We start from the raw sequence: 12,686 nt of genomic DNA, 5'->3' as shown, positions 1-12,686 counted from the left end.
TATTTACTCAACAAGTCTCCTACAAATTCTGATTTGTGCCTGTATAATTTTTTTGGGCTGCATTTCCCATTAAATCTATGTCGGAAAATGCTTGGTAATTTTATGAATGTTAATCTGATATTTTTCTCTCTGAAAATGCAATCCCGGATGCTGAGAACCACCGTGATTCCAGGAGTGTGTCGCACAAATACAAACAACAGGATTACATGGCACCATTTTTGGCGGTATCAAAGTTATGAAAAAAAGGAGGCTTGACCCAGACTTGATGCTGCTTGGCAACAGCTATCGATTTCGTGTTTGGGCACTTAACGCCTGTATTACAGCCAGAAAAGGTACAGCCTATTCTTTTTTCACCAATAGGATTATAGCCAAACTGGGCAGGGATTTCTGCGGTAGAGGGATGAACGCAGATCATCACCCCTATTGCATCGATAAAATAAGTACCACATTGTGGGAGGTCGGTAGCCGAGACTGGTCGTCTACAAGTTAGGGATGTGAGATTCCCATCACATTGGTCCAAGGGACACCAACAGAGATGATGGCCTCCAGACAGAACTCATCCGAGCAGAGACCGGGAGTCGGATGGATTTTGTTGGATTCTTCTGTGAAAAAGAGCTTCATAGCTCATCGGATTCCTCCCCCACTCTAAATAAAGATTCTGTTGACACAGTGATGAACACCACCCAGAACAAGACAAAGAAGTTGGTGGCGAATGGCGGTGACAGGCTAGGTGCACACGCACACACACATGGTCACTGCATATGAACAAGAATCTCAATCGATAGCAACAAAATGAACGAATTTTTTTTTAAAAGGTAAATTTTCCATTTTTATTCATTTCTTTTCGCAAATACTTCTATAGCATCGGGGATGAAAGGAAATGTGTAAACAAAAATCATACAAAACAACAGGGACGCCAAACAACGAGCAGTGGCGTTGCCCCTTGGCAGTGGCGCTGTGCCGTTAGCGAGTAGCACCTATGAAGGCCGGCACGGCACACGAGGGGGTGGGTCGCCGCCTTTGTCTCCAGCTCCTCCGGCACGCACCGCCGCACGCCCCGCTCGGCACCGGCCACCGCCACCATTAACACTGCCGCGAGTAACAATGCTCGTTCCCACTGCATTTAAGCTACGAGGCGAGTCACGTACTAACTAGCGCAGACAACTAAAACAAACATGAGTACGCTCTTGTTTTTGTTTAACACTGAGAGGAAGGCAGCTACAGTACATGACTCCGAAAACAAGTTTCGTGGCATCGTCGTGTTTTTCTCTCTGCCGCCGTGACGACGCGGATACACGATCGCGACTCCTCTGTCCTCTTTGGTAGGAGTTTGCATCTCTAAATCGGGGCGAGACCGGCGGTGGCTCTGGAAGCTTGGCCTACGAACGAACCCCCCTCCACCGTCGGGATGACCCGGCTTGCGCGGGATGACCTGGCTTGCGCGGGATGACCCGGCTTGCACGGGATGACCCGGCTTGCGCGGGATGACCCGGCTTGCACGGGATGACCCGGCTTGCGCGTGATGACCCGGCTTGCGCGGGATGACCCGGCTTGCACAGCGGCAGAGCCGTGGGCTCCACCACGTTGCCCATGTTCGAGAGACGGTCCGACCGGCACACACCGGTGCCCTGTCACTCTCTCCCCCCCCCCCCCCCCCCGGATTCAAAGAGTTTTGTACAAAAGCGACCATCACGCCGTTGAGACGACGCCACACCGTGCTGACAACTCTCCCAATAAAGTGGAAGATAGCTCGTTGTTATTGTCATCAGAGCAGCAGGGGCTTACTGCACTGATGATGCATAATACGGATGAAACCCATGGTTGATTTAGCATCACACAGGTCCGATGGTGCGATGGTCGCGCAGTGGTAAGTGCACCACGAACCCGGAGACCTGAGTTCAGTGCTCAGTCTGAGCAGTGGTGACGTACGGTCAAACAACCCGACAACCGATATGCCACACAGGGAGGCCTTCACCCAGCAGTGGATTGACAAAGGGATGTGGATTGTTACCAGTTGCTATATCACCATGGTGACCAAAGCCGGCTGGCCATTCGTCTCACACAGGCGACGTGGGCAGAGTGATGGGCTCAATGTCTAAAGGTTGCGAGCTCATTTTACCAACTCCAACAACACGGCGACGAGGATGATGATGATGGTGACGATGATGACGATGATGACGAGGATGACGAGGATGATGAGGATGAGGATGATGTGGCTAAGCAAGCCTGACATTGTCCAGGAGCTCTGCTGCCCGGCCAACCAGACCGTGTCCTGGCCATACCACCAATAGAAGATCCTCTCCGACGTACCAAAGATCCAGCGGTTCCGTTTACGTCATATTGACAACCGCACCCACAGTGGTTGCACCGGGCCGGTACACGCCAAACCATCACCTCTAACAATATGAACAGCAAAATAAATTACCGTATTAAATTAACTTCAGTAAAACTATTATAATTTTGCATTTGTATAAACGCATCAACTAAACGATAGTTTCTATTGTTTTAAAGCAAGTTCTTTCCTTCTTCGTGTCAATGACGACGACCGACTCTGCAGCACCTGATGGGGTGACACCGAGACTCGAGTGCCGACGATGTCCCAGTGGCCCTGGCGGTGGCTTCCGGCACGCGGCTCGCGAAGCGTTACGGCAACCAGCGACCGCGGCTTGGTCGCAGCCCACAGCGTTACGGCCCCGGCGACCCTGGCCTGCAGCCCACAGCGTCGATTGGAGACAAACGGCACCTTGAGCCGGTCTAGACTTCCCTTGGGTTGACTCGGCCTCAACGGAGGAGCTGGTGCGGGCCGGGTGACATAGGCACTGGCGGTGCAGTCTTCCCACGCCGGCGTGCACGCTACGCCGGCCCCAACGGGCGCCAGCCAACAGCCCCTGCCGCACCGTGGGCGCTTTGTGCGCGCAATTGAACACGTCATATGTATTACATACATATTTATAACTGTGTTACAGTAATGCTACAGATGCATACATAACATCCGTATTTGCATATCTTTGTATGTATACACACACATGCATGCACACACACAGCTTCTATTACATGTCCGAATTGTTACACGCCATCTAGACTCGTGTATATATTCACACGATGACACACACAGATCGCACGTGTGCCGTATCTGAATATATACGCAGTGCTGGGGGGGGGGGGGGCACGCGGAGGCCGGAGACTCCACACGTGGGGGGCGCGCGAAGCTCCATCGCCCCCTTGGGGCAATCAAACGATCAGAACCACTCAGTGGGAAGCCAACCGTGGTTGTCTCGTGGAGGGCAGGGACCCTGCCATGGGACCGAGGCGTTTTGGCGCTAAGGGTATTGAGTTTTATTTACAGGCGATTTACATGGACGCAAGACCACGGATGGTCAGTGGAGTTTCATGATTTACGAGAGCAGCAGCCGATTGCCTTTGTTGGCTACGTTGACCTCAGCGTTGGGCGACGCCACCGATGTCGGAGCGCAACGCCCAGAGACCCCGCTCCAGGAACCAGCATTAGGTTCCTTCTTACGCAAAATAAAACAAAGTGGTTTAGTGCAACCGCTTAGACCAAGGCATATAAAACAATAAACTTCCTACCGCTGCTCATTGCTGAGAGAATCTGACTGCACGCAAGCGAGCGAGTGAGTGAGTGAGCCTGCGGGTGAGTGAGTGACCGAGTGAGTGAGTTTGCAAGCCTGCGGGTGAGTGAGTGACCGAGTGAGTGAGTTTGCAAGCCTGCGGGCAGGTGAGTGAGTGACCGAGTGAGCGAGTGAGCGAGCAAGCCTGCGGGTGAGTGAGTGACCGAGTGAGCGATAGACCGAGTGAGCCTGCGGGTGAGTGAGTGACCGAGTGAGTGAGTTTGCAAGCCTGCGGGTGAGTGAGTGACCGAGTGACCGAGTGAGCGAGCCTGCGGGTGAGTGAGTGACCGAGTGAGTGACCGAGTGAGTGAGTTTGCAAGCCTGCGGGTGAGTGAGTGACTGAGTGAGCGAGCCTGCGGGTGAGTGAGTGACCGAGTGAGTGAGTTAGCAAGCCTGCAGGTGAGTGAGTGACCGAGTGAGTGAGTTTGCAAGCCTGCGGGCGAGTGAGTGACCGAGTGAGTGAGCCTGCGGGTGAGTGAGTGACCGAGTGAGTGAGTTAGCAAGCCTGCAGGTGAGTGAGTGACCGAGTGAGTGAGTTTGCAAGCCTGCGGGTGAGTGAGTGACTGAGTGAGCGAGCCTGCGGGTGAGTGAGTGACCGAGTGAGTGAGTTAGAAAGCCTGCAGGTGAGTGAGTGACCGAGTGAGTGAGTTTGCAAGCCTGCGGGCGAGTGAGTGACCGAGTGAGTGAGCGAGCGGTTTTAGTGAAATCGGTGAACCTCGTTATTTCGCTCGGCACGGCTGGGGGTTCCGCGTCGCGTTTACTCGGCGCCCTCCTCCACGCCGTTGGGGGTTTTGGCGGTGCCATCGTCACCACCCTGGGGCGAGGGGAGGGGCTCAGGGCCCAGCTCAAGCCCCTCCACCCCCCGCCCGTTGCGCGCCGCCTCGGCCGCCGCCTCGCGATCCACCATGCGGTAGTTGATGGCGTTGGCGACGAAGAGGTAGATGCCGGCCGTGATGACGATGGCGCCGCACACGAAGTACATGTACTTGTAGTCGCCCGTCACGTCCACCAGCCAGCCTGCGACGTCGGGCGTGGGGGCGGGGGGGTAGCGGCGATGCCGTTAGCGTGGGCTCGCTTAGTTACCGACTCGTTATCGTGGTATAATCATCGTTATCAACCGCGCTGCGATTCCCTACCACGAGCTCTGTATATAAATGTAGATAAGATAAACCTCTTGACATCCCCACTGACGAGATCCCAAACGGACGGCTCTCCGCTCCCGCCAATGAGGAGCATCCCCCCTCCTCTCTAGCGGTGCTCGTTAACTTTTTGTCCAGGGTGGTTCCTCCTCGGGTTGCTTGTCCTTCGTCTGGGAGGGTGGAGGGGGGGCAATCGCTTTTGGTCCTGGCCCCTACATGACATGGATTCCAACTCCTTTCAAGAGGAGGTGCAGTCTACCCAGACCCGGGACAACTGTTTCCAGGTCTATAGACATGAGCATCCATGTGCGCGTGTGCATGTGCGTGCGTGCGCGTCCGTGTGTGCGCATGCGTGAACGTGTGTGCGTGTGTTCGTGTGTGCGATGTGCGTGCGTGTGTATGTGCGTGTGTGTGTGCGTACGTGTGTGCGTGCATGTGTGCGCATGCGTGAACGTGTGTGCGTGTGTGCGCGCAGTATGTGCACCTGGGAGTGAAGGGGCACTGTTTGTATGTACAGTAAAACCTTGGATTGCGAGCATAATTCGTTCCGGAAACGTGCTTGTAATCCAAAGCACTCGTACATCAAAGCACTCGTGTATCAGTTGTGATCACGTGACGCTCGGCAGACAAAGCGTATACACGTACTACTTGTATTGCAAGACCTCGCTCGTTTATCAAATTAAAATTTATTAAAAAATTTGCTCGTCTTGCAAAACACTCGCAGACCAAGTTACTCGCAATCCAAGGTTTTACTGTATGCTGAACTTCTTTCGGACCATACGTAGCCAACCGGAGATGCGGGAGAAGGAGAACAAACTTAACACAATAAATGTGTGTGCGCGTGTTTGCGTGTGCATGTGCGTGTGTGTGCGTGCGTGCGTGCGTGCGTGAGCGAGGGGGTGAGCGAGGGGGTGAGCGAGGGGGTGAGCGAGGGGGTGAGCGAGGGGGTGAGCGAGGGGGTGAGCGAGGGGGTGAGCGAGGGGGTGAGCGAGGGGGTGAGCGAGGGGGTGAGCGAGGGGGTGAGCGAGGGGGTGAGCGAGGGGGTGAGCGAGGGGGTGAGCGAGGGGGTGAGCGAGGGGGTGAGCGAGGGGGTGAGCGAGGGGGTGAGCGAGGGGGCACCTCCGATAGGCGGACCGAGCAGCACGGGGCAGCACTCGACGATGGTGACGAGGCCCACGGCGCTGGAGAAGCGCTGCGCCCCCACCAGGTCCATGAGCGTCTCGAAGAGCACGGAGCTCACCATGCCGAACGCCATGCCGAAGAACACCGAGTACGCCACCAGACCACCGTAGTCGCTGGCCAGCGGGCACAGCACGTGGCACACGCCGTTGAAGATCACCGCGAAGCTGAAGAAGTACTGGATCTGCGGGCGTGAAGCGTGGGGGGGGGTGGGCGTGGGGGGAACAGTTGTAGAGTTGGCGGCTTATTGTACGATGCACACGCCAGAGTTCGCAACCGGGTATCCGATACCCGTACCCTACCCGATACCCGGTTACCCGTACCCGGCCAGGTACGGGTACCCATTTGCGACCCTGGTGCGGCCGGGTACGGGTAGGCCGTGAGTCACTTGTGAGTCACCGTTTGTCACTCATTTCGGGTAGGGTACGGGTAAGGAATCAAAACCCGTTTGCGACCTCTGGCACACGCACAGCTCGGCTCCCTAGGGCCGCAGCGCTGTGCGAGCCGCGTGTCTCGCGCCCCCTATGCGCGGGCGTCTGTAACGCGGGCGTTGGAATTCGTTCCATGCGTCGCACTGGGTCCCCCGTCCTAACACTGTGGGATTTCCACCGCTGGCTCCTGCCAGCAGATGTAGACTAACAACTCGCGATGCTCACTTGAGTCGTCGTCATCAGCCGTGGTCAATCCACTGCTGGATGAGGGCCTCCCCACACCGCGTGGGTCGGGGGTGTATTTTGACTATACTTCACCACAATGATCAGTGTGCATTTGTGAAGGTGGGGAGCATAGATGTTGAGGCATAGTACAGTATCATTTCTACATAAAATTTCGTCAGTAATTTTCTCTCGACCTTTGAACCGCAAGCATTCCTGGGAAAGTCTTCATCTGCAGCACGGCCGGCCCGACTCACGGAGTCAAGTTCGAGTTGAGACCAACTCGGGTTGAGACCACTCCACTCGACTCAAACCACTTCACGTTTGCTTCTCTCCCGTGTGCCCGCGTGCCCGCGTGCCCGTGTGCCCTCACCCTTGGCCGAATCCAGCGCGAGTTGGCAATGAGGCCACAGGTGGGGCGGCACACCATGTCCACGATGGCCAGGATGGTGAGCAGGAATGCGGCCGAGTACTTCTCGATGCCCATGTGGCGAGCGTACGGCGCCAGGAACACGATGGGCGAGAAGAACCCGAGGAACATGACGACGTTTCCCGAGAGGTAGATGAGGAAGCCGCGGTGCTTGAAGAGCGACAGGTCGAGCAGCTCCTTGAAGCGCTGCAGGAATCCCTCCTTGGGTGACGCAAAAAGGATCATAGCCACGCGCATGAGCCAACGAGATCGTGCCCCCCATTATCCGATCTGCAAATCCCTCCGTGGCCTCCCTATCCAACCCAGGCTCAATCGCAACACTGCTCGTCAATGCTCGCTATGAACACCTAACGGCGTTGCGTCCGAGTCAATGTTTTACACTGCAGATTGCAATGCTGGTCGATGCATTTCTGCTGTATTCTAACAAGAAACGACTGGACGCACGCACTATCATAAGGATGAATTTTAACCGGTGAATTAACGCACCTTCGACACCGAGATGGCTATTCTTTGGTTCTTTCGGTAAAGTCACGTAGAAAGAAAATAAATGAATAGAATATGATGTTTCATCAGGTAGAACAAAATTTGAGAATTTTCTTTCTTTCTCAAACTGCCTATTTCTCTCCCTAAAATTTACCAGGCTCTCATAGGTCCATTCACTCTTTCTCTCCCCTGGCTGCTTCGGGGTGGATTTACACACAACTCTCTCTAAACATTTTTTTTTTACCAGACTTGCTGGTCTCTCCCCCGGCCACTGCGGGGTGGATTTCCATACAGCTCTCTCATTGACATGCTAATTTCTCTGCTCCAGCAGACCCACCTCTCTCTCTGCTCCCCTCTCTCTATTGAAGGCTGTGACACAGAGGCATTGGGTCTCTGTGTGTCTATGTTGTGTGTCTCTCTCTGTGTATCTCTGTGTTGTCTCTATCTGCTTGTGTGTCTGTCTGTGTATCTCCGTGTCTGTGTTTTGTCTCTCTCTCAAATTGAGTTCTACCTGATGACGACTGCTTGTGTTGCAATCGAAACGTCACATTCTATTATTTAATTTATTGTCTTTCTACGTGACTTTACCGAAAGAACCAAAGAGTAATTCCTGCAGTCACGAAAGCTTCAAATCAACCGAGCTGGCATTAAATGGTAGGGCACAGGTGAAGGGGAGAGGCTGGCGGGAGCAGGCAAAACGGGGAAAACAAAGGCACGGCCGGAGCGCGGGTGGCCCGAGACGTCACCTTGGGCTTTGCCGGCTGTCCGGACAGCAGGCTCACGGCCTGCGGGTTCGCCGTGTCAGCGGGCACGGGCGGCGGCGGCGGCGGCGGAGTCGTGGCGTTCTCCGCGGCCACTTCCGTCGCGGACTCCGTCGCGGTCAGCGCCGCCGGCGCGGATGGCGACGGCTTCACGGGGCGCATGAGGGCGCCGGCCACGCAGCAGTTGAGTAGCAGCCCCCCCAGGATCATGAAGCTGCCCCTCCAGCCGAAGCTGTTGAGCAGCAGCTGGTTGAGGGGCGCGAGGGTGCTGAGCATCACGGGGCTCCCGGCCATCGCCAGTCCGTTGGCGATCGGCCGCTTCTTGTAGAAGTACTTGCCGATGATGGTGAGCGCCGGCTGCAGGTTCATGGCGAGGCCGAAGCCTGCGCTCGCGTGCACGCAAAAGGACGACGACCACCACAGCAACAACGGCCGGGGAATCGGAGGTGACTGCGAGACTCTGGGGGCTAATACCAACGCTCATTTAAGGCTGAGTCAACCTAGTGAGGATGCCCAGGACTGGTAGATAAAACTCACCACCGACTCGTAGCGCAGTGAGCTGACCACACATGCACCTCAAGCACACACACAGACAGAGATCCCCCATATAGCCTTAACAGACTGTTGGGGCAAGTGCAGTTGGTGAACACATATGAGGACTGGCACAGCACGAGGGGTCGAGTGACCAGTATCACGCTCGCCCGCCTTTGTCTCCCCAGTGGTTATGTTTACACACCGCACCAGGTACTCATTTGAGGCTGACTCGAATTAAGGCAGGCCCAGTACTGCTTCATATGATCATCACTGGTGTTCGCCGTGACCGGGAATCAAACTCGGGTTTCTGGGTTCATAGCGCAGCACGCTAACCGTTACACTACTGCTCCCCATACACACGCAGATGCAAACATGGACCCTCAGGCGCATACACACACATACATGCCAACCTATACCAGTGTCAACAGCATTGACGTTAAAAGGTTACGTGCCTCGAAGGTGCATAAAACACCAAAATATGATTCCCCGTTTGGTACGTGCAAAAGTGACATAACCCGGCAACTTGATACATTTTATGGAAAACTTTGTTTCAAATGTAAATGCCAATATATTTATAAGTTTTTATAATTCCACTGCTGTGTTGGTCAAGGGCGATGCGTGACGATGATTTGCCACTGGACAGCACGGGCTGGCGAAGTGAGAGCCAGAACAAGTTTAAATATAATTCGCCACCGATGTTGACTGTGGCACTGCGCCCACCCCCGACACACATTAAGGCTCCATGTTTCACGGAATAGGAGACTGCTGCTGCCTGGATTAGTATGCATGGCTGTCTTTCTCCCCACAGAAACGCGAGCCACTGACACCACATCCCTTCCCACATGTCTCCAGCACCACTTACGACTGTGAAGAGCACAGCGATCGCGATGCGCGGTTAAGCAGGACGTGCGACGCAGTGCTAATCTCATTATGGCGCCGTGCTGCTCTTCGTGTGTGTGTATGTCTCGGTAGGATGTTACAGGGATGTGTCCGGGCCGACGTTCAGAAGTCAAATGGAGTTCAATGCAAAATGACTCTTTGTGCAGAGTCAAATCCTGGAGTTTAATTTGCAAATTTGCAAATGAACCCCAGGATTTCCAAATTTGCAAATGAACCCCAGGATTTGACTCTGCACACAGAGTCAATTTGCATTGAACTCCATTTGACTGGTGAAGTGAGAGCCAGAACAAGTTTAAATATAATTCGCCACTGATGTTTTTGGTATCCGTTTATTGTAACGGACACCAAAAAGCCCCCACACTGTGAACCGATCCGGGGAGCTTGACCCGCTGTTTCCTTGGTTATCCCCTCGGCACGGCGGCCATCTCTAGCCCTGAACCCCCGTGACCCCCGTGTGGGGGCTCCTCGCCCGGCCCACTCACCCCCGATGACCCCGATGCAGAAGTAGAGCTGCAGGATGGAGGTGCAGAACGAGGCGAGCACCATGCCAGTGCCGGCCAGCACGCCGCCCGCCACCACCACAGGCCGGCTGCCGTAGCGGTTCACCAGAATGCTGCTCACCGGGCCTACGGTGCCACGCACGCACATCATCCCGTCAGCGCGCGATCAACCACCGCCGGCGCTCAGAGCGCCAGCTTTGAACAGTAATCGTAGGCCGATTCCGGATGACAGCGTTCGAGGTTTTAGAAGTAACGTAACGTCTCGTTTGGCTTTTACGGCTCAAGCGTAAAGTCAAACTGTCTCCCTGCTGCAGCGAGTGATTGGACACTGGCACTGGGAACTGAAACTCGGGGCCTTCCTGTCGAGAGTCGAGCCCCCCGCTCGATCCGAGTGGCGCCTGCCCCTGTAGACTCCGCGCACACCAGCAGCAGAGCCCCCGGGTGAAGCGTGCCGCCGGGGCCTCGCGCACCGCGCGCACTCACCGCCCGCGTACATGATGGCCAGCATGATGGAGGAGATCCACGCGATCTCGCTGTACGTCGTCTGGAAGATCTCCTGGATCTCGCTGAAGAAGACGGTGATCGCCTTGGGGAAGGCGTACGAGAAGCCGATGGAGATGAAGGCCCCCACGACCACAGGCCCAGCCCCAGCCCCCGTCCGGCGGGGGGCACACCTGGCCGGCGGCCGCCAGCGGCGACATGGCGACACGATCGCCCGCGTGGAGCCGAGCCGTTCAGGATTTGCTGCTGGAATGCAAAAACCCGTGGAGCGCGTGAACAAATGTGCGGGAACCCTTTCCTTAGGGCGTCCCCACGGCATCCCCACGGCATCCCCATGGCATCCGCGTGCGACACCGCCACGCGTGCCGGCTTCTCCAGCGGATATCCGACTCGCACGGAGGAGGCCCGGTGGCACGGAGGTCAGAGCGTCAGGCCGGCACCACCGGGATCCTGGGTTGGAATTCGCGGTTCAGCTGTCCGTAGTTTACGCTTGGGCTTCCCCCCAGTGCAGAGAGTCGATGGTCACTAAAAAACACACCTAAATCCCAGCTGTGAAAATTTAAAATATCAGATGGTAACTGTCACGCGAGGATCATTGCTCTGGGTGGTAAAGCAGATGGGAAAGTGCTGCCCTCTACTGTGTGTGGAACATAGGTCACTTGGAAAGATCTGAGAATTTGACTGCGATATCCGCTTCTGTGGAGCATTTTCTAACACGAAGGGTCGCACCACTCGGCAAAATGAACGATTCACATCACAACACTGGAGCTCTCACCTCTACACTGAAACTTTACCCTGGTACGTCTTCTCTCTAGGTTAATGGCGATGCCCGTTCCTAGAGGCAATAACACAAGATTGTCGAGGTTAATTTACAATTGGTCCATGAGATTTTAAGTTTTCGTGACTGCAGGGATCCATACTCTTTGGTTCTTTCGGTAAAGTCACGTAGGTAGAAACATTAGATAAATTAAATCACGACGTTTCGATCGCAACACAAGCAATCATCATCAGGTGGGAAAACCACAGCAAGAAATTTTTTTTGCTGTGGTTTTCCCACCTGATGACGATTGCTTGTGTTGCGATCGAAACGTCGTGATTTGTTTTATTTTATTTTATACCTACGTGACTTTACCGAAAGAACCAAAGAGTATGGTCCATGAGAGATAAAGTGCCACACTGTCTCGGATTGATGGTGCTAGGTACCGGAACAGCTCTTTTGTCAATCCACTGCTCGATGGTAGAGGGTGACCGGGCACTGGAACAAATGTTTTTCCGGCTTTTACCTTCACACCCTATAACGCAACCAGCCACTTTACAGTCCCTGGTTCCTGGCTGACGCTGCGCAGTCTCTCTCTCAACCCATGCAGCCTCAAATTTCGATTTAAAGCTTTCGTGACTGCAGGGATTCATCTTCTTGGTTCTTTCGGTAAAGTCACGTAGAAGGGAAGTAATAAAATAATAAAAATAAAACATTAAATAATTCTCACGACGTTTCGGCCACAACGCAAGCAGCCGTCCTCAGGTGAAGACCAGGTCTGTCGTTGTCTCCCCGACAGACCTGGTCTTCACCTGAGGACGGCTGCTTGCGTTGTGGCCGAAACGTCGTGAGAATTATTTTATTTAGTTTTAGTTTTATTATTTAATTATTTCCATTCTACGTGACTTTACCGAAAGAACCAAGAAGAACCATGCAGCCTCGTCAGCGGCTCACGCGGGGAGCCTCTCCACGGCAACGCGACGCTGCCCGTCTGTGTGCGCGTCGCGTATCAACGCCAGGGAAGCACCGCAACGCCTCGAGTCTCTCCGACGCTCGCTCGCTTGCGCGCGGGGGGGCCAAGGTTGATGCCCGGCGCCAGAGCCAGTAAGCCAGCACCCCGAAGATCTGAACTTCAATTTCCGAACGGCCACTCGAACAACATCGATCTGGGTTCTCAAGCGCAGAGAGTTGGACGGTTTCAACGCGGTCTCAATAACACA

General features: G+C 54.7%; 1 protein-coding gene across 1 annotated transcript; it reads right to left on the bottom strand.

The window, feature by feature from the left end:
• Positions 1 to 697: 697 nt before the first annotated feature.
• LOC133356439 (monocarboxylate transporter 2-like) lies at positions 698 to 10,909 on the bottom strand. Its single transcript, XM_061573970.1, is given in 7 exon segments — positions 698 to 4,646; positions 5,888 to 6,131; positions 6,974 to 7,231; positions 8,260 to 8,657; positions 10,191 to 10,334; positions 10,692 to 10,845; positions 10,847 to 10,909. Coding segments are annotated over 7 exon segments (1,521 nt in total). The 3' UTR covers positions 698 to 4,386.
• Positions 10,910 to 12,686: the final 1,777 nt, after the last annotated feature.

The sequence above is a fragment of the Lethenteron reissneri genome, chromosome 54, assembly GCF_015708825.2.
Source record: "Lethenteron reissneri isolate LAM-NWPU_2019-01 chromosome 54, ASM1570882v1, whole genome shotgun sequence".
Taxonomy (NCBI): domain Eukaryota; kingdom Metazoa; phylum Chordata; class Hyperoartia; order Petromyzontiformes; family Petromyzontidae; genus Lethenteron; species Lethenteron reissneri.
Note: the sequence above shows the minus strand (reverse complement) of the source record. Positions and strands in the feature narration are given on the sequence as shown.